At 40.9% G+C, this 19,620-nt stretch overlaps 1 protein-coding gene across 1 annotated transcript; it reads left to right on the top strand.

The window, feature by feature from the left end:
• Positions 1-665: 665 nt before the first annotated feature.
• Positions 666-18,941, top strand: LOC126236363 (lipopolysaccharide-induced tumor necrosis factor-alpha factor homolog). The gene is made up of 4 exons (XM_049945601.1): positions 666-696; positions 11,708-11,904; positions 14,310-14,457; positions 18,677-18,941. The coding sequence occupies exons 2-4, from the start codon at positions 11,709-11,711 to the stop codon at positions 18,777-18,779; spliced, it is 447 nt and encodes a 148-aa protein (XP_049801558.1). The 5' UTR covers positions 666-696; position 11,708; the 3' UTR covers positions 18,780-18,941.
• The last annotated feature ends 679 nt before the right edge of the window (positions 18,942-19,620 follow it).

Here is a 19,620-nt window from a genome sequence, read left to right as displayed (position 1 = left end):
TTTATCATCTGCATATCTTCTTGGGGTAGCAATTTTAATGGCCAGTAGTGTATATTTGATATCGAACCAGTTTCTAAGTTAATACTTCTATCTTTTCGTAGAAAGAGGAAAAAGATCCTAATTCAGGGCACAGTTCCCCGCGAATAAACCATACTCTGACGACGATTGTCTTCGGAATCTCTGTATATCTCTGTATAATGTATTTAACCCAGTGACATAGTCTGTCACGGTAACAATATTTTTGCAAAAGTTCGGGTCGTATACATCATTATCAAGATGATAGAGATGACAATCTGTCAGAAACTGTTCTTAAAACAGCAACTGAGATATGTATCGGCAAGACAGCCTATTTGGAACTGTACCGATAATCGCTGATTACTGGACATCATGAAAGTAAAACTCAGTTGGTATTGTGCAAATTATTCACGCCAGCTGTTCGCAGAAACATTTCCCAAACGGCTCTTCCCGAAAACCGCAATGAGAAGACCAGATGGGCTATCTTTGTTATCTTGGTTTATCTGTTTGAAGTGGCTGACAGGTACATCATTCAGAACTGAGGGAGATATGCCTATCCAACGCCATTAGTGACAATCGATCTTGCTGATAGGCATCCTTTTATATACAGGGTGGGAAAAGAGGTAGAATCATAGTAAACTCAGAATCCACTGCGAAGTACTCCTGAAGAAGGAAATCGAAGTAAGTCGGTGAATTATTGCATCTCGAAAAATTGCATTGTTATCCGTATCTTTATTTTATATTTGAATGAATTAGTAACTAAATAACAGTACACATTTTATTACTGCGTGACGCGGTTTGCTGACCTGTCTAGCATCGTTATATTAATTTCGATTTTCTCTAGCAATAACTTCAACACTAGAATTTCTGCTGGTTTTGTAGGGATCAAGTTGTAATTTACACCTGGGTGAAAAAGTCATGGGATAGCGACATGCAGTTACACAGATGGTGGCAGTATCGCGTACACAATATCTAAAAGGATAGTGTATTGGCGGAGTAGTCATTTGCAATCAGGTGATTCAAGTGAAAACGCTTCCGACCTGATTATGAATGCACAATGGGAATTAACAAACGTTGCCAGAGGCTAAAAATACGGCTACAGTTGTAAGGTTCTTTTATTTGAAACACGACCGGTTTCGTGCTCTTATACTCTCATCTTCAGGTGTCGTACTGAAAATAGTAAGTGACGGGAGATAATTTTTACATGCAGCAATACACAAAAAAACAAAAAAAATCCATAAAAAAAGTAAAAAAACCACCGGTCGGGCTGGGTGCTGTAAATTCTAATTCAATACCAAAGTGATACCAGAAAGTACTACAGATGACAGCCTGAGTAAAGAAATGTGCAAAGAATACCAGACAGAACACTTCTACTTCCTGCTATGACTCTGAGCGCCGCAGTGGACGGGTGCAAGATGGCGTGTGCTACCAGCAAGCGCAGAACATGGAGTAGCGTACGTTAAGGGGGAAGCAAACTGGTAAACCAGAGTGTCAAAAGTACTGCCTTCTGTTGACAGGAAGAAGAACGCAGGGCCACTAACTCAGCTGTTCGCAATATGAATTAGTGATTTACATTTAAAATGAAAATTAAAGAAAAGGAAATGGTTTGTAGAAAGTTACATGAAACATTAAAAGTGCATTAAAAGGAACATGCTGAACAGGGCAGTACAGAACTGTAGAAAAACTGAGTGGAACCTTGTGGCATAAAATTTATGTATAAACCGTAAAACGCAATGAAACTTTTCTCTTTACACGAGTGGCATGCAGGTTTTTAATTCCCCCACACGACTCCTGTATGACCTCATCCTCTTCCCCCACCTCCTCCTTTTCCTCCAACACATCCCCATCCTTTACACTGTCCCCAGGCTTGATCCCCCCACCCCTTGGTTTCCTCCTTCCTCTCCAACCCCCAACCATTGCCGCACCTCTATCGCCGCCTCTCTCCTTCTCTCCACCTCCGCACCCTCCATGTCCTTCATCAGGGCTATGTCCAGCACCTCCCCCACCGTGACATCTACCCTACCTACCAACTGTAGCCAGGCCTTGTCCCCCCCACCCCAGGGCCCCCCATTTTTTCCTCTCCCCTCCTCCCAGAGCGGATTTTCCGCCAGGAATCTCTGCACCCCTCCTCGACTGTTTCCCTCCCATGCTCCTCTCTCACTGACCCCCTTCAGCGCGCCCCCCGCCCATCTCACCCTCTTCCCCCCTTTCCCTCCTTTCTTCCCTTCTCCCTCATCCCCATCCTTCCGGCAGATCCTCTCAGTTTTTCATCGTCATCAGTATACTACGTCAGTGTTGGGTTTTGTGCTGTTCTCCCGTGACGTCAAGAGCTGTGATTTTCACTGTGTGCTGGTCTTGTACATAGTGTTACTGTCAGTGATTGTTATGCCCTACGCTGCTCTGGCAGCTTGCACACTGCCTTGTTGACAACTTGGGTCCATGGCTTCGTGGGGCCTGCGCCATACTCGTATAGTACTATGAACCCTTATCAACTGAAATTGGGAGTCAACTGACCAGACCACGATTTTCCAGACGTCTAGGATCCAATCGATATGGTATGGAGCCCAGGAAAGGCCATACTTCGCCTTGTGTTCCTTTTAATCGTCACAGTGTGTGGTTGTTTGTGTACAGTTTTTTAGCTTTTTATCGCCATGTCACAGTCACCCCCTTTTTTACGTTATCTTCCATTATGTTTCCCCTTTTATATGTCTTTTTCGCCGTATTTCCTCCTTTCGTTTTTTTTTTCTAATGTCTCTCTACTTACTGTCTGCCTCTTGGCTGAAGAGCGGCGCCTATGCTGCTGCCAGCCCGCTGGTATGGGGTATTTAAATACAATAAAGAAAAAAAAAGTTTTTAACTTAGTGGGGATATATACATAGTGACGTTGAACATGGAATGGTAGTTGGAGCTAGACGCATGGGACATTCCATTTCGGAAATCATTAAGGAATTTAATATTCTGCAGTGTGTCTAGAATACCAAATTACGTCTCTTGTAGGACAATGCAGTGATCGATGGTCTTCACTTCACAAGAACAGCGGCATTTCTGTAGAGTTGTTAGTGCTAACAAACTAGCAAAACTGCGTGCAAAACCGCACAAGTCAATGAAGGACGTACTACAAACTTATCCTTTTGGGCAATGTGGCGAAATTTGGTGTTAATGGGATATGGCAGGAGATAATGGATGCGAATCCCTTCACAGACAGCACGACATTGCTTGCTGTGGCTTTCCTGGGCTCCAGACCATATCGATTGGACGCTAGACGACTGGGAAACCGTGGTCTGGTCAGTTGACTCCCAGTTTCAGTTGATAAGGGTTGATAATACGATACGAGTATAGCGCAGGCCGCACGAAGCCATGGACCCAAGTTGTCAAGAAGGCACTGTGCAAGCTGGTGGTGGCTCTGTAATGGTGTGGAGTGCTCTTACACGGAATGCAGAGGGTCCTGTGGTCCAATTGAACCGATCATTAACTGGCAATGATTATGTTTAGCTACTTAAAGACCATTTTCTGCCATTCGTGGACTTCGTGTTCCCAAACAAAGATGGAATTTTTGTGGATGACAGTGTTTCACCTCACCAGCTATAATCCTTCGCGGTTGGTTTGAGGAACATTCTGGACAATTCGAGCGAATGATTTGGCTACCCAGATCAGCCGAGATGAATCCCATCGAACATTTGTGGTAGGTAATCGAGAGATCAGAGCAACCACAACATCCTGCCCGGCACCACTTTTGCAGTTACGGACGGCTATGAAGGCAGTATAGCTCAGCATTCCTGAAGGGGACTGAACAACAATTTGTTGAGTCCACGCCAGGTCGAGACGCTGCATCGAGACGCTGCACTACGCTGGCAAAAGGAGATCCGGCACGATATTAGGTGGTGTCCCATGACTTCCATCACCTCAGTGTAACTCACGTACTAAAGTCTACCGTCCCTTGCGGGTAAGAAATTTACTCTCCTAAGTCAATACAATCAAACGATACGGGCATTTACGTCACCTGTTTTGGTCCTCGCAAACTCACTTATGAAAACCTGTAGCCTACGTCTCGTTGCCCGAGAATCATGAAATTTAGCAAGGAGGAAGGTTTCACTGCGGAACTAAAGGAAAAATTCTGAAAAATGTTCATTGGTAATTATACCACATAAAACAATTTTTTTGCCACTTGTCTATCTGTCTGGCAGGCAGTTAACACTTCTTTTTCTTAGCAACGGATTGAGGTATCAAGCTGAAATTTATCTCAAATACTAAAGTCAATGAACTTTGGCGGTGTAAACAAAATTAAGCTTCTAAGTCAATGCAATCAAAAGATGCATATTTCGACACTCGCAAACACAAAACATAATTAAGTTCGTATGGGACCCTCAGAGTGCGAGTCCTGCTCGCATCTGTCCGGTTGTTTCCTTACATTTTTCTTAATTCATTTAGTATGGGAGCTAATGCTTCACTTAGATCTTTAAATTTTCGGTAGATAAATAAATATTGCTGCACAGAAGGTCTGACTAATACAGTTTGCTAGTTTAATAATTCAAGAATACTTCATCGAAACAATGTCGGACAGAGGGCGCTGTGACTGGTGATCTATCTGATTATTGAATCTATAATATAGTGTACTATGACCAATGAATCATCGAAATATTCAGCCATGAAACTTTCTAGGAAGAGGATACAGCCCAGCAGTTGATTTTTTAATGGATAAATGCTTAAGATTTGGGCTGAAATAGCCGATATTTGGTTCAAATGTCCACTTCAATATAAATAATCCACAATACGAAAGCGACACAATTTACCAGTATCTACAGCCTAGTCTGTATAAATCTAGTCTGTTTAAATTCGTGGGGGGGACGGAGGGGGGAGAGTGAAGAACGTCGTAGCATTGAACTAAAGTGTAATTTTTGGGGCTTTGAGCACGCTTCAAACAATAATAGATATTCAAAGAAGATGCCTATTAAGGCAAGATTAATTAGAAGCAAAGATTCTCATAGCCAGTCAGAACACACACTGCAATGATACTCAGCCATTCAGATTCCAAGCACGGAGCAGAATACAGTCCGAAGCTACACGCAGTCGTCCTCACGAAGGCGGACTTGATGTGCACGAGCCATTCTTTCCCAGTAACGTTATTTGCTGCATGCTCTAACACTTTTCCCATGCTATCGATCCTTTCAACTTACAATCCGATCGGAGGCCGAGCACCAAACATCGACAGACTAGTAAAATGAAGTTCGTTTGATATTTTTAAGTAATTAATTTAACATTAACGACCATAGTTGGAATATCATCTTTCTCTATGCCGTCCGGGTGCTGACATATACTTACTGATGCGATTGACGAATTAATGTCTTCCAGTTTGCGACGTCCGATGACAAGTCAAAAATCCTACTTCGACTGAAACTGTGTAATACTAATAAACAGCAAAGCAGTTTAATGCGAAATGATTCTCGATCTTGTCTAATACTAATCACAACTCGTAAATAACCTTCACAGTTACCAAAACATTGAAACGACACTGAAATTCAAGAAACACATTAGCTATAATATTTTATATTACAAAAACTGCTCACCTTTTCTACAAAAACTACTCACCTATTCTGAAATTATTACCTCATTAAAAAGCTTAGGTAAGGGATAATCCGGAAAAATCCTACTTTCCATCAAACTTGCTGGTCTGATGGTTGTTTGAAATAAGTTAGAATTATATTGCATCGTAAATAACGTATTCGAAACGCAACTGATTCTTCTTGATGTTAACACTAGATCTCCACTTTTATTTTTATAGTGTTAAAATAACTGAATAGCACTGAAAAAACTACAACCTTAAGAAAACTAAATAAAAATAATAATATCGACAAGCCAGCGCAAAATTTTACACTCTAGTCAAATTATGTGTACTGTCAACACACGAAATTGCAAAATCATATTTCCATAACCAAGCACCGCTATAACGACATTTAATTATTTATAAGAACCATTAATATCTATTCTATTTTTAATGTCAACATCGTTTTTTCCTAAACAACTGGGTGTGAAAATAATATTGTAAGGTATCGTTTGATACTGGAATCTTCCAAAGACTTCAAACTTTTCTGAGGCAAAACTGAGTTGAAATGAGTACATTCGAGAGGTCAGACATATGTGAAAGTTGCTCTGTAAATTTAACTATGCGCAACACTCGTGGAAGTAGAGCAATGTATACATAGCGTAATAGAAAACCTGTCACTGAATAAGTGAAGATATCTACCAGAAAAAAACGGCCTTGCCATTTATATAAGTGACAACAGAAAAATTAATATCAAATTAATAATCCTCAAAGGATCATTAATAACGGCTTTCCATAGCTTCTCGTTCTGAAGTGACTACGAACACAGCACAGTATTACATCTACATCTACATTCATACTCCGCAAGCCACCCAACGGTGTGTGGCGGAGGGCACTTTACGTGCCACTGTCATTACCTCCCTTTTCTGTTACAGTCGCGTATGGTTTGCGGGAAGAACGACTGTTGGAAAGCCTCCGTACGCGCTCTAATCTCTCTAATTTTACATTCGTGATCTCCTCGGGAGGTATAAATAGGAGGAAGCAATATATTCGATACCTCATCCAGAACCGCACCCACTCGAAACCTGTCGAGCAAGCTACACCGCGATGCAGAGCGCCTCTCTTGCAGAGCCTGCCACTTGAGTTTGCTAAACATTTCCGTAACGCTATCGCGGTTACCAAATAACCCTGTGACGAAACGCGCCGCTCTTCTTTGGATCTTCTCTATCTCTTCCGTCAACCCTGTCTGGTACGGATCCCACACTGATGAGCAATACTCAAGTGTAGGTCGAACGAGTGTTTTGTAAGCCACCTCCTTTGTTGATGGACTACATTTTCTAAGGACTCTCCCAATGAATCTCAACCTGGTACCCGCCTTACCAACAATTAATTTTATGTGATCATTCCACTTCAAGTCGTTCCGGACGCATACTCCCAGATATTTTACAGAAGTAACTGCTACCAGTGTTTGTTCCGCTATCATATAATCATACAATAAAGGGTCCTTCTTTCTATGTATTCGCAATACATTACATTTGTCTATGTTAAGGGTCAGTTGCCACTCCCTGCACAAAGTGCCTATCCGCTGTAGATCTTCCTGCATTTCGCTGCAATTTCCTAATGCTGCAACTTCTCTGTATACTACAGCATCATCCGCGAAAAGCCGCATGGAACTTCCGACACTATCTACTTGGTCATTTATATATATTGTGAAAAGAAATGGTCCCATAACACTCCCCTGTGGCACGCCAGAGGTTACTTTAACGTCTGTAGACGTCTCTCCATTGATAACAACATGCTGTGTTCTGTTTGCTAAAAACTCTTCAATCCAGCCACACAGCTGGTCTGATATTCCGTAGGCTCTTACTTTGTTTATCAGGCGACAGTGCGGAACTGTATCGAACGCCTTCCGGAAGTCAAGGAAAATAGCATCTACCTGGGAGCCTGTATCTAATATTTTCTGGGTCTCATGAACAAATAAAGCGAGTTGGGTCTCACACGATCGCTGTTTCCGGAATCCATGTTGGTTCCTACATAGTAGATTCTGGGTTTGCAAAAACGACATGATACGCGAGCAAAAAACATGTTTTAAAATTCTACAACAGATCGACGTCAGAGATATAGGTCTATAGTTTTGCGCATCTGCTCGACGACTTTTCGTGAAGACTGGAACTACCTGTGCTCTTTTCCAATCATTTGGAACCTTCCGTTCCTCTAGAGACTTGTGGTACGCGGCTGTTAGAAGGGGGGCAAGTTCTTTCGCGTACTCTGTGTAGAGTCGAATTGGTATCCCGTCAGGTCCAGTGGACTTTCCTCTGTTGAGTGATTCCAGTTGATTTTCTATTCCTTGGACACTTATTTCGATGTCAGCCATTTTTTCGTTTGTGCGAGGATTTAGAGAAAGAACTGCAGTGCGGTCTTCCTCTGTGAAACAGCTTTGGAAAAAGGTGTTTAGTATTTCAGCTTTACGCGTGTCATCCTCTGTTTCAATGCCATCATCATCCCGGAGTGTGTGGATATGCTGTTTCGAGCCACTTACTGATTTAACGCAAGACCAGGACTTCCTAGGATTTTCTGTCAAGTCGGTACATAGAATTTTACTTTCGAATTCACTGAACGCTTCACGCATAGCCCTCCTTACGCTAACGTTGACATCGTTTAGCTTCTGTTTGTCTGAGAGCTTTGGGCTGCGTTTAAACTTGGAGTGAAGCTCTCTTTGCTTTCGCAGTAGTTTCCTAACTTTGTTGTTGAACCACGGTGGGTTTTTCCCGTCCCTCACAGTTTTACTCGGCACGTACCTGTCTAAAACGCATTTTACGATTGCCTTGAACTTTTTCCATAAACACTCAACATTGTCAGTATCGGAACAGAAATTTTCGTTTTTATCTGTTAGGTAGTCTGAAATCTGCCTTCTATTACTCTTGCTAAACAGATAAACCTTCCTCCCTTTTTTATATTCCTATTAACTTCCATATTCAGGGATGCTGCATCGGCGTTATGATCACTGATTCCCTGTTCTGCACTTACGGAGTCGAAAAGTTCGGGTCTGTTTGTTATCAGTAGGTCCAAGACGTTATCTCCACGAGTCGGTTCTCTTTTTAATTGCTCGAGGTAATTTTCGGATAGTGCACTCAGTATAAAGTCACTCGATGCTTTGTCCCTACCACCCGTCCTAAACATCTGAGTGTCCCAGTCTATATCTGGTAAATTGAAATCTCCACCTAAGACTATAACATGCTGAGAAAATTTGTGTGAAATGTATTCCAAATTTTCTCTCAGTTGTTCTGCCACTAATGCTGCTGAGTCGGGAGGTCGGTAAAAGGAGCCAATTATTAACCTAGCTCGGTTGTTGAGTGTAACCTCCACCCATAATATCTACTTCTACTTCACTACAGGATAAACTACTACTAACAGCGACAAACACGCCACCAGCGGTTGCATGCAATCTATCCTTTCTAAACACCGTCTGTGCCTTTGTAAAAATTTCGGCAGAATTTATCTCTGGCTTCAGCCAGCTTTCTGTACCTATAACGATTTCAGCTTCGGTGCTTTCTATCAGCGCTTGAAGTTCCGGTACTTTAACAATGCAGCTTCGACAGTTTACAATTACAATACCGATTGCTGCTTGGTGTCCGTATGTCCTGAGCCTTTGAGGCTGTTGCCCTTTCTGTACTTGCCCTAGGCCATCTAACCTAAAAAAACCGCCCAGTCCACGCCACACAACCCCTGCTACCCGTGTAACCGCTTGCTGCGTGTAGTGGACTCCTGACCTATCCAGTGGAACCCGAAACCCCACCACCCTATGGCGCAAGTCGAGGAATCTGCAGTCCACACGGTCGCAGAACCGTCTGATTCAGACCCTCCACTCGGCTCTGTACCAAAGGTCCGCAGTCAGTCCTGTCGACGATGTTGCAGATGGTGAGCTCTGCTTTCATCCCGCTAGCGAGACTGGCAGTCTTCACCAAATCAGATAGCCGCCGGAAGCCAGAGAGGATTTCCTCCGATCCATAGCGACACACATCATTGGTGCCGACATGAGCGACCACCTGCAGGTGGGTGCACCCTGTACTCTTCATGGCATCCGGAAGGACCCTTTCCACATCTGGAATGACTCCCCCCGGTATGCACACGGAGTGCACATTGGTTTTCTTCCCCTCTCTTGCTGACATATCCCTAAGGGGCCCCATTACGCGCCTGACGTTGGAGTTCCCAACTACCAGGAAGCCTACCCTCCAACGAGGTCTGCATCCCCAGTTTCTGCTGCTTCCATGTGCCCCAATCCCTCTTTATTAATATGCACAACATTGTTTGGGGACAAAACCTTGACCTGATAGGACCACAAACGCTGTATGAAAACTTTTGACTAACGACATTCGTTCAAGAGATATGACGTCATAAACATTGAGCTGCGTGAAAACGAAACTATAGGGCGACCTCAGTTACTTGCTGGATGTATTCCAGTCTCTGCCTTCCTCTACAGTTTTTACTGTCTACAGCTCCCTCTAGTATTATGAAAGTTCTTCCCTGGTCTCTTAACACATGTCCTATCATCCTGTCCCTTCTTCATGTCAGTGTTTTCCGCGTATTCCCTTCTTCTCCGATTCTGTGCAGAACCTCCTCATCCCTTACGAGTTTATCAGTCAATCTAATTTTCAACATTCACCTGTACTCCGCATCTCAAATGCTTCCACTCTCTTCTGCTCCGGTTTTTTCACATTCCATGATTCACTGCCATACAATGCTGTGCACCAAACGCACATTCTAAGATATTTCTTCCTCAAATTAAAGTCTATGTTTGATATTAGTAGACTTCTATTGGCCAGGAATGCCCTTTTTGCAGGTGCTAGTCTGCTTTTTATGCCCTCTTTGCTCCATCTGTCATGAGTCATTCTGCTCCCTAGGTAGCAGAATTCCTTAACGCCATCTGCTTCGTGATCACCAATTTTGATTTTAAGTATCTTGCTTTTCTCACGATCTTCTGCTGCTTTTCATTACTTTCATCTTTCTTCGATTTCCTCTAAATCCATATTGTGTACTGCAGTTCATGTAATTCTTCACTTTCACTGATAGCAACTTCCTCAGGGAATTGTATCATTGATGTCCTTTCATCTTGAATTGTAATTCCACTCCTGAACCTTTCTTTTATTTCCATCATCGCTTCTTCGATATACAGATTGAACAGTAGGGCCGAAAGACTACATCCCGTCTTACATCCTTCTTAATCCGAGCATTTCGTTCTTGATCGTCCATTCTTATTATTCCCTCCTGGCTCTTGCACGTGTTGTATATTACCCGTCTCTCCCCATAGTGTACCCCTACTTTCCTCATAATTTCGAACATCTTGCACCATTTGACATTGTCAAACGCTTTTTCCTGGTAAACAGATCCTATTAACGTGTCTTGATCTTTCTTTAATCTTGGATCCATTATTAACCACAACGTCAGAACTGCCTCTCTTGTGCCTTTATCTTTCCTAAAGTCAAACTGATCGTCATCTAACACATCCTCAATCTTCTTTTCCATTCTTCTGTACATTATTCTTGTCAGCAACTTAGACACATGATCTGTTAAGCTGATTGTGCGATAATTCTCGCACTTGTCGGCTCTTGCAGTCTTATGAATTGTGCGGATGATATTTTTCCGAAAGTCAGATGATATATAGCCAGACTCATACATTCTACTCGCCAACATGGCTAGTCGTTTTGTAGCCACTACTAATTATTTTAGAAATTCTAATGGAGTGTTATCGGGTTTATTTGGTCTTAAGTCTTCCAAAGCTCATTTAATTCTCATTCTATGCAATTACAGGTACAGATACAGGTGAAATATGTGTACCAATGTGTGTGAAATATGTTCAATATATGTAAAATATGAATGATATGTGAGTGAGAGAGAGTGGAAGAGATGGACAGAGAGAGGGAGCAGAAGCAGGTGGACAGTGAGAGAGATGGGAGTAACAGATGGACACAGAGAGGGGTAGGAGGAGATGTACAGAGAGAGATGGGTGAGGGAGATGGACTAACGGAATTGGAATAAATACATACCTGGGCAATGTAGGGTACTCAGCTAACTACTACTAAAGTGTAGCGTAATGGAACGTGATGCAATGACACCAAACACCACATGGCACTAATATGCACATTCGTGTTTCAGAATGAAAGCATCAAAGGACAGTACGCCACAGCCTCCACCGTACAGCGTAGTACCGCCTGCCAACAGCAAGGCACCATATCCAGTGCAGCCCGGGGCACCAGCTGGAACAGTGGCTGCAGGGTATCCCCCACCACCCGGATACCCGCACAGCGGGGTGCCAGTTAGCAATGTTATTGGAGAGTATCCAGTACATGCTGGTGTGTATAAGTAACTGTATGTCCGTCTAAATATGTGAAGACTGTTAAGACAGAGTTTTGTCTGGTGTTGAAACAGCATTAAGCAATCAACTAACTTTATTTATTGCGTCATAACTGCATTATGTTCAAAGCATTGTGACATGTATACGTCTTTTTCTTACATTTCCTGAAGTACTGCAGTTTACGACAATGACCCCAAACTGATTGTCTCTGATGAATCATACGCACAGTGAAATAATCAGATATTTGGCACTATGCGCCTTAATGATACCCTGAATGCAAGGGTCTTTGCTAACAGATGACTGTGATGGAGAACCATGTGGCCCAGACTTTTTATGCCAGAATGAACAGAGTGACCTTGTCAAATTTTTACTGACATTTCTTCGTTCTGTCTCGGGTATGCGCGTACTCATGTGCAGTTCAGTCTCACCTGCCATGTATTACTTGAACACTATAACCAATTCTAAAGTCTTCTGAGGTGCTGAAAAGGAAAGAATACTGGTGTTATTCACACTTTTTATAAATTATTTATGTTTCTTTTTCTTGTCTTCGGATTTTCTCTGTACACATTCTCGACCAGATGTTTAATATTACTACTGACATAGTTAGTATCTTCTTGTATAAAACATTTGTACTTCCTATCGAACAGAGATGTTGTTGTAGATAACTTGCAGCAACAGAATTTTCTTTCCTTCTCTGACGCTCATACATTATAATGAGAAATGTGGATATAGCGAGAGGTGATGTATGTATGAGGAACTTGTTGATAACGTATGTTTCTGGTATATTCTCAACATATCATCGCCTGTAACGCACGTTATAGCACTATGATTACTTTCTATAAGGGTTTATTTCCCATCTCCATACAATAAACTTTGTACTTCAGACTTGTCATCTGTGTTATACTCTTTTTTTCCAAATGTATTGTGAAACTTTAACAATAATGTATTGCTTGTCTTTTCATGTCATGTGTCTGCTTGCATATTTTATCTCAAGTAACTCTTCTATTATATGTAAAGTTCTCTCCCTCCTGGGGACAAGTATTATTGTGTGACAATAATTAAAACTCTTCTGTTTAGCTTCCTTTCGGAATCATTTCACTTCCGTCAAATTTCTCCATTAAGTGATGTCACCTATTCCTCCTGAGTCGTCACTCTCTACACTCCAATGTTCTTTGTCTTAGGTTTCTCTTTCATGAAGTTCCTGAGTCACCCTCTTGAATTACAGTTTAGATCTGAATGAACATCTTTTTTAGTAAGATAGGTTTTCAATTTTTTGTTACGATATTTTAAGATGAGTCTCTTCGACCAAAAGGATTTAACATTTAGTGGTGCTAATGATGTGTAAGTATGTACATTTATCTGTTGAAATACGATTGTAAACGACAATCCTCTTCTGCCATCGTTCTCCGCCATTGCTCAGATTATAAAGTGAAATTTATTTTACGTTTGCAGTACATGCTTATAACAAGTAAGTTGTTTGAACCATCAAATATTTCAAAAAATTACTGTCGGTCATGAAAATACAATCTGTAATATTCCATCAACTTCACGGCGTGCATCCGGTACAGTATTATTTCTTCTTTCAATATTTCGCTTGATGGCTCTACAGCCATCTCCAAGGCGAATCGCTTGCAGAATTGAAACCTCCTGACACGATATCGTGGAGTAAACGTGAGTGCGTGAGTGCGTGCGTGAGTGCGTATCAAGTGATTTAAATTCTTCTTGTGATCACACTGAAGACCGTTGTAAGATTATCAGCCGAAATATTGGAAGAAGAAGGAATAATATTATCCCGAATGCACGGCCGAGAGTACCGTGGGGAAATCGCCAAGAAACAGGGTCTATAATGGTGCCAGAAATGTTACCTTTCGGGACAATAGCTACTATTACGTTAATGTCGACACGAATTGTGATGCATTCGGCTTTGTTTGGATGATTTAGATTGTTAAATCTTGCTTCTTTTCCCATTCATTCTTCGGTGAAGAGATACGAAAGGCACGTATTATCTTTCCGATTGAAACATTATAGTCCCTATGTTGGGTTTATCTTGGCATATGACAACAATTTCGATTTAATTCTCAGTTAAGAGAAGATACATCAACATATGCTGTCCAGTGAGGAAATAGTGAAGATTAGTATTACTTCAAATGCGGAGCCTCTAGAAGATGAATAAGAGAAAATAAATAATTTTTCCTGTGATTAAAACTCCAGTATTATTGTGCTTTTTTTAACCTCTGTAGCACAGATCACCTGACGGAGTTGCCAGCACATTTTCTGTGGTATTAAAGCAGCAGGTGTTTTATGTCTCTTGACGCCTTTGTCAGATACTTTGAATTTTTTGAAAGTGATGTACGCCTACTGTGGGAGAGCAGCCAGTGATTTTCCTCTGTTACCTCTGTCTAGTCGGCACGGTGATTGCGCCGCCACTGACCGTGGGCCCCGAATCGTGCACCGCCGTCTGTCCCGCCTGTCACAAAACCGTCCAGACAGACGTCAAGGTCGTGTCAACCACCAGGACGCACACATTCGCCCTGTTGCTAGCCATGTTTGGGTGAGTAACTTACAATACCACAACAAATGCTGTCACGTCTGAAATCACTTGACGTTTAGCTGTCGTACTAAAATGAAATGTTCACTAGCAGCCTGCAAATAAAAAAATAAAAATACACTGTACTTTCATGTGAGTTTAGCAACGCAAAGATGCCATAGAATTATTTCCGTATCTTGCTCAGATAACAGGAAATGCTAATGTGTAGTTACTAAGAAGCTGAAAAAAAATTTAACAGTAACATTTTGGGAAAGAACATTCCATTCTGCCTTGCTGTGAGTAGTAATATTCTTATGACGCATGCAGGGTATACGCTTCATTTATTGAAACAAGCAATCAACGCAGTGCACCACTCCTTAACAAAACAGTATGTGTCAAAATTAACAAACAATTTATTTTTTGTTTTATAAAAACTCTTAGTCTTCAGTAGTTTTTTATAATCACTCCGTCTTCAGGGTACAAGTGCCCCACTGGGACCATCCGACCGCCGCGTCATCCTCAGTTGAGTATGCGGGTGGGAGGGGCGTGTGGTCGTTGTGATGGTTTTCTGTGACTGGAGCCGCTACTATTCGGTCGAGTAGCCCCTCAATTGACATCACGAGGCTGAGTGCACCCCGAAAACTGACAACAGCGCATGGCGGCCTGGATGGTTACTCATCCAAGTGCCGGATCGCCCGACAGCGCTTAACTTCGATGATCTCACGGGAACCAGTGTATCCACTGCGGCAAGGCGATTGCCCAGTTTTTGATAAACTAAACATAATTGTGCTGAGTTCCATTTTTCCTCAGTCAGTGCTCCAGAGGGAGTTATAGATAGAAACGCCCCATTTTCTACTATAGTCTATGAAAACAATTCCTAATTGTAGTTACACGATTATGAACTAGGCTGTTTAGTGCCTAAAATTTTGAGTGTAAAATACAAATTAATGTTAAAATGCAAACAATCTTGCGTGTTTACAAAGCAAAAATTTCTCTAATCTTCTTAAATGATTTTTTTAAAGTTCGAGTTGTAGGGAAGCAGCCTACTCACGCTGTAGTAAATTCATATCAGCCTTTCCATTGTGTGCCAGCCAGTCTGCTGTAACTAGCTCTGACGTCATAAATGTTGCGCAATACTTTAAAAATCAAATAAATAACCTAAAACTTTTCTAGTATGTCAGAAGTAATACTAAATTAATGTGTGTTAAATATCAGTTCGATAACTTCAGCCATTTTCGAAATTTGGACGTTTTTCTGAAAAAATCATTGGCGCAACAGAAAAGAGCTAGAGACTTCAAAATTTATATTTAGATTCATCTTTCATAATGATTTAATAAAAACAGTGCTTTGGATTTCACAAATTAAGATTTTAGTGGAATTTCATGATTTTGTGGTTTTCGTCTCAAAACTGAAGGAAGCAAGATAGATTAAGTAGGCTAATAAATAAGGCTAGGATGTTTAGATTTAAATAGGTTGGAGGTCCGCTATGACTATGAAGATGTGAAAAGTTTCTTTTGAATACCTATAAAATTATAGCGATAGCGGATCTCAAAAGGGCCAGTTCAGAGCTCATCTACTGTGTGCAGTGTAATTTAATTAATTCTCTCGCCCAAAATATTTAACTTAGCCACGTCAAAAATTTATTATCAATACTTACTTGCGTGCTGAATGCACATTTAAATTAAGAGCTTCATCGGCCATCAGCAAAAGAAGCTATAATTTATTATGTAACTTGAAGTGGTGCGTTACTAGCCCAGCGGCTAGTCGGGAGAGCCGATTTGATCAGGCGTTCCCTTAGCCGTCCGCACCGCGGCTTTATATATAAGAACGCTGCGCGAGGAAGCAAGGCCCCAGTTCTTTCCAGACGCTGAATAACACGCCGTCTGTGTCAGGAGTCGCGTCGCATCGGTATCACTGCTACTAACAGCCTCGGATGCCGTATTCAGTTACTCGAGATGCGCGTAACCATGAAATCATTTCAAGTGATTTTCATTATCTAGCTTCAGTTTGCGTAATGTCGTATTTTCACGTGCCGTCGCGGGACAGACATTCTACCAATTATTTAGCGTGGCGTTTGATGAAATATTCTCATCAAATTATGGCGAGCATTCATTTCAACATTTAATTCGGACATTTATAGTTGCATCAGCGCATTAGACTCTGAACTGCTCTGATAGTTAGGTTGTAGGGATACTTGTGTTTTTTTTTTATCTGTGACTGAGAATATACTCAACTATTTTGGAAAATCGTTTTTGATTAGAAATCCCGGACAATCTCCAAATTCCTCAGAGCTATAAGCTGCAGCTATAATTGTATTCTCAGATGAAGTGGGCACTAGGAATTCTAATTACAGGCTTCACGTTTTGTTAAATCACTTTCTGGGTGCTAAAAAGTAAATAAAGAGCCAGTGTTGAGAATGGCGAAAGACAGCATTAACAACATTCTAAAAGCCAGAAACTGATTCAACATTCAAACATTTATACAGCAACCAACATATCCCCCCCACTCGCCGCCCCACAGAGTGACCGTGTCGCTAAATCTGTACACTCTTATAGCACGCCACACACTAATAGTCCTTACTTGATTAGGTGAAATATAGTACTCTTTCAGGCTTACAGTAGTTCAAGAGCATTTTCAATGTACTCGTATAACATCGTTTGATCAGTCTTTTGTTCAATGTTAGTTTCTTTCTCATTTAATAACAAGTTATCCTCCGAGAAATTCTCAGTATGGTGTTCCATAAATCTACGATTACCTAGATTTTTCTTCCGTTATTTATATACAGTTCATCCATAACTTGGTCTTGTTTACAACCTCACAATTGCCTCTGAATCCCGACTATGCTTCTTCTGTTGTCATGGAGAACTTTCGCTACAAAATAGCTCCTCTCCCTTTGCGTGCCTTAGTAAAAAATTTGGTATCGTCACCGCACGACACAACCTCCGCTACAGCAAGTGGCACAACAAATCTTTTGTAAATGACAAGGTGTCTCTTAAAGAGTCTTGTGGAACTCCGTATCTAACCATCTTGTTTCCTAAGAAGTATAATCTAAGTATTTACAACGTTTGTCATCTCCAATAAAGCTATTCAGGAGTCTTCATACAAGTATTTGGCTACACTTCAACTTTTGAATAGTATGTATCCAGTGCTTGATGTATACTAATACAAAGAAGCTTTGATATGTTTTGTATGTTCTTAAAGATAGCAAGCTAAGTTCTGGGTGTAAGGAGAGGGTATCAAAATAAGCAAGACTCTTGTTGTATATCTCCGGTTAACTGAAAAGAAAAGGAGTAAATAAAAGCAAAAACAATACTTTTCTGTATATTTTCAATACGATACTTTATTGCTATAATTACGGCATGATAGAAAAGTTGCACGTGTTGTTTTTGGTATTAATAGTTAGTGTCTGAAGTTGGCTTTATCTGTCGAGAAGCTTATAGCTTCAATGACATGTAAAAGAACATTCACAAGATTTTATTTTTATTTTTACACTAATTTACAGTACATCTATGTCACATTTAGGGGAAATGATTTCACTTCACTCCACAGCTGCAAGTGGGCACTACAGATAATGATTTTTACGTATGGGGATTCAAGTTGGTGCGTGTTAGATAAAGCAAATCTAGAAATGTTGCTTAACACTAAAGGTAAGATACATGTAATGATATTTGACCTGTTTTGTTACCGAAATCGCTAAAACACGCACACAGACACACACACACACACAGGAGTGATAAAAGGGAGGACTCTACCTAAGAATTCCAGCATGTTGTAAAACAACCATAAAAATCAACTGATCGTTCAATTCAAAGACAGCAATCGGCAACGGTATGCAAGAATTATTTTTGAAGCACTGATACGCTTTCTATGCTCCTAAGTTCCGGATGTGAGAAAAGTGTATCAAAAATGCAACAGCTTTAATACGGGTAGTGCTGCCTGCCCATTCGCTTTTCAAAATACTGTATTTGTAAAAAAAAAATGGTGTAATGGGTTTACAAGAAAAAATGCATACTACTCCGTGTGCCCGTTTTCCTTAACTATTTACCAGTGTGTGTTTGTGTCTCATACTGAGATCGTGATTCCTCTCACACAAATACTGTGAACCTAGGTGCAAATAGCTTGTTCGTAATATGCATCATGTACAAGATAAATGATTTTGTAGACAGTAGACTGTTCTGCCTTGTGACATCTCACTTCAGAATGATTTTGCCTTATATTAAGAAATATCTTTCTCCCGTTTCAGATGCTGTTTATGCTGCTGCATCCCGTACTGTGTGGACAGCCTGAGAGCGAAGCACCACTACTGTCCGGAGTGTAAAGCTTTTATTGCAGCTTACGACAGATGAATCCAGTTGTTCAACGCTCTGTTCCTAGGGGATGATCTGATGACACACAACTTTTGGCATTATTCCCCGGTTAATGCCATCATCAAAAATCTGCTTGTATGATATTGTAAATTGTGAAGCATTGCTCCAGTTTAAAACTCACTAAATGTACCTGGTGATGAAAGCATAATATTAGTGGCGTTCCGGAACATACTTTTCCAGTTACTCCAGTACATGTTCTGCTTTACAATGCTAAACATCGAGTAACTGAAATAAAGTTCAGTAAACTGTGATAATGTTTGTATCTGTTTTGGTTCTTTTCTATTTATTTTGCATGTCTCAAAGGCACAGACATTAATGCTGATCGACAGCCGTACGAAATTAATTCAGCATAAATTCGTAAATGCGAATAGCTTGCCTTCAGTTGTATTAAATACAGATATGCTACCCTATTAGCGACCTTTGAAAATTTGTGTCGGGTCGGGACAACTTTGACTATCCGTACATGCCTCCGAGACCAAACCGAACTTCCATACGTCACGCTGTCTACATCCTTATACCATAGTCCCCTACATTCATCTCTATTACTTCATACATATTAGTTGGTGAGAGATACTTTTGATATGTCGGCCAGTTCATTGCCTTTGACATTCAATTACCAGTGCTTTCAGGGTTCATAAACTTCACACTCCTAAGATTCTTATAGAGTGAATGACACAACAGATTTTTTACTGTTTTTAAATGTGATAACGAAGGAGATTTTATCGAACAGAATCAGTTCACTATTAATTTTTCATCATTTTGCAATTTTTGTAATCAACTGTGTTGTTACATAAGGAATGCTAAGCCTAGGTTCATTTTT

Source organism: Schistocerca nitens, chromosome 1, assembly GCF_023898315.1.
Source record: "Schistocerca nitens isolate TAMUIC-IGC-003100 chromosome 1, iqSchNite1.1, whole genome shotgun sequence".
Taxonomy (NCBI): Eukaryota; Metazoa; Arthropoda; class Insecta; order Orthoptera; family Acrididae; genus Schistocerca; species Schistocerca nitens.
The sequence above is the reverse complement of the archived record's forward strand: the minus strand, read 5'-3'. Positions and strand labels throughout refer to the sequence as shown.

Coding starts and splice junctions, on each gene's coding strand:
- LOC126236363 (XM_049945601.1), top strand. CDS start 11,709: ATGAAAGCATCAAAGGACAGTACGCCACAGCCTCCACCGTACAGCGTA. Junction 11,905..14,309: donor AGAGTATCCAGTACATGCTG/GTGTGTATAAGT, acceptor ACCTCTGTCTAG/TCGGCACGGTGATTGCGCCG. Junction 14,458..18,676: donor CTGTTGCTAGCCATGTTTGG/GTGAGTAACTTA, acceptor CTCCCGTTTCAG/ATGCTGTTTATGCTGCTGCA.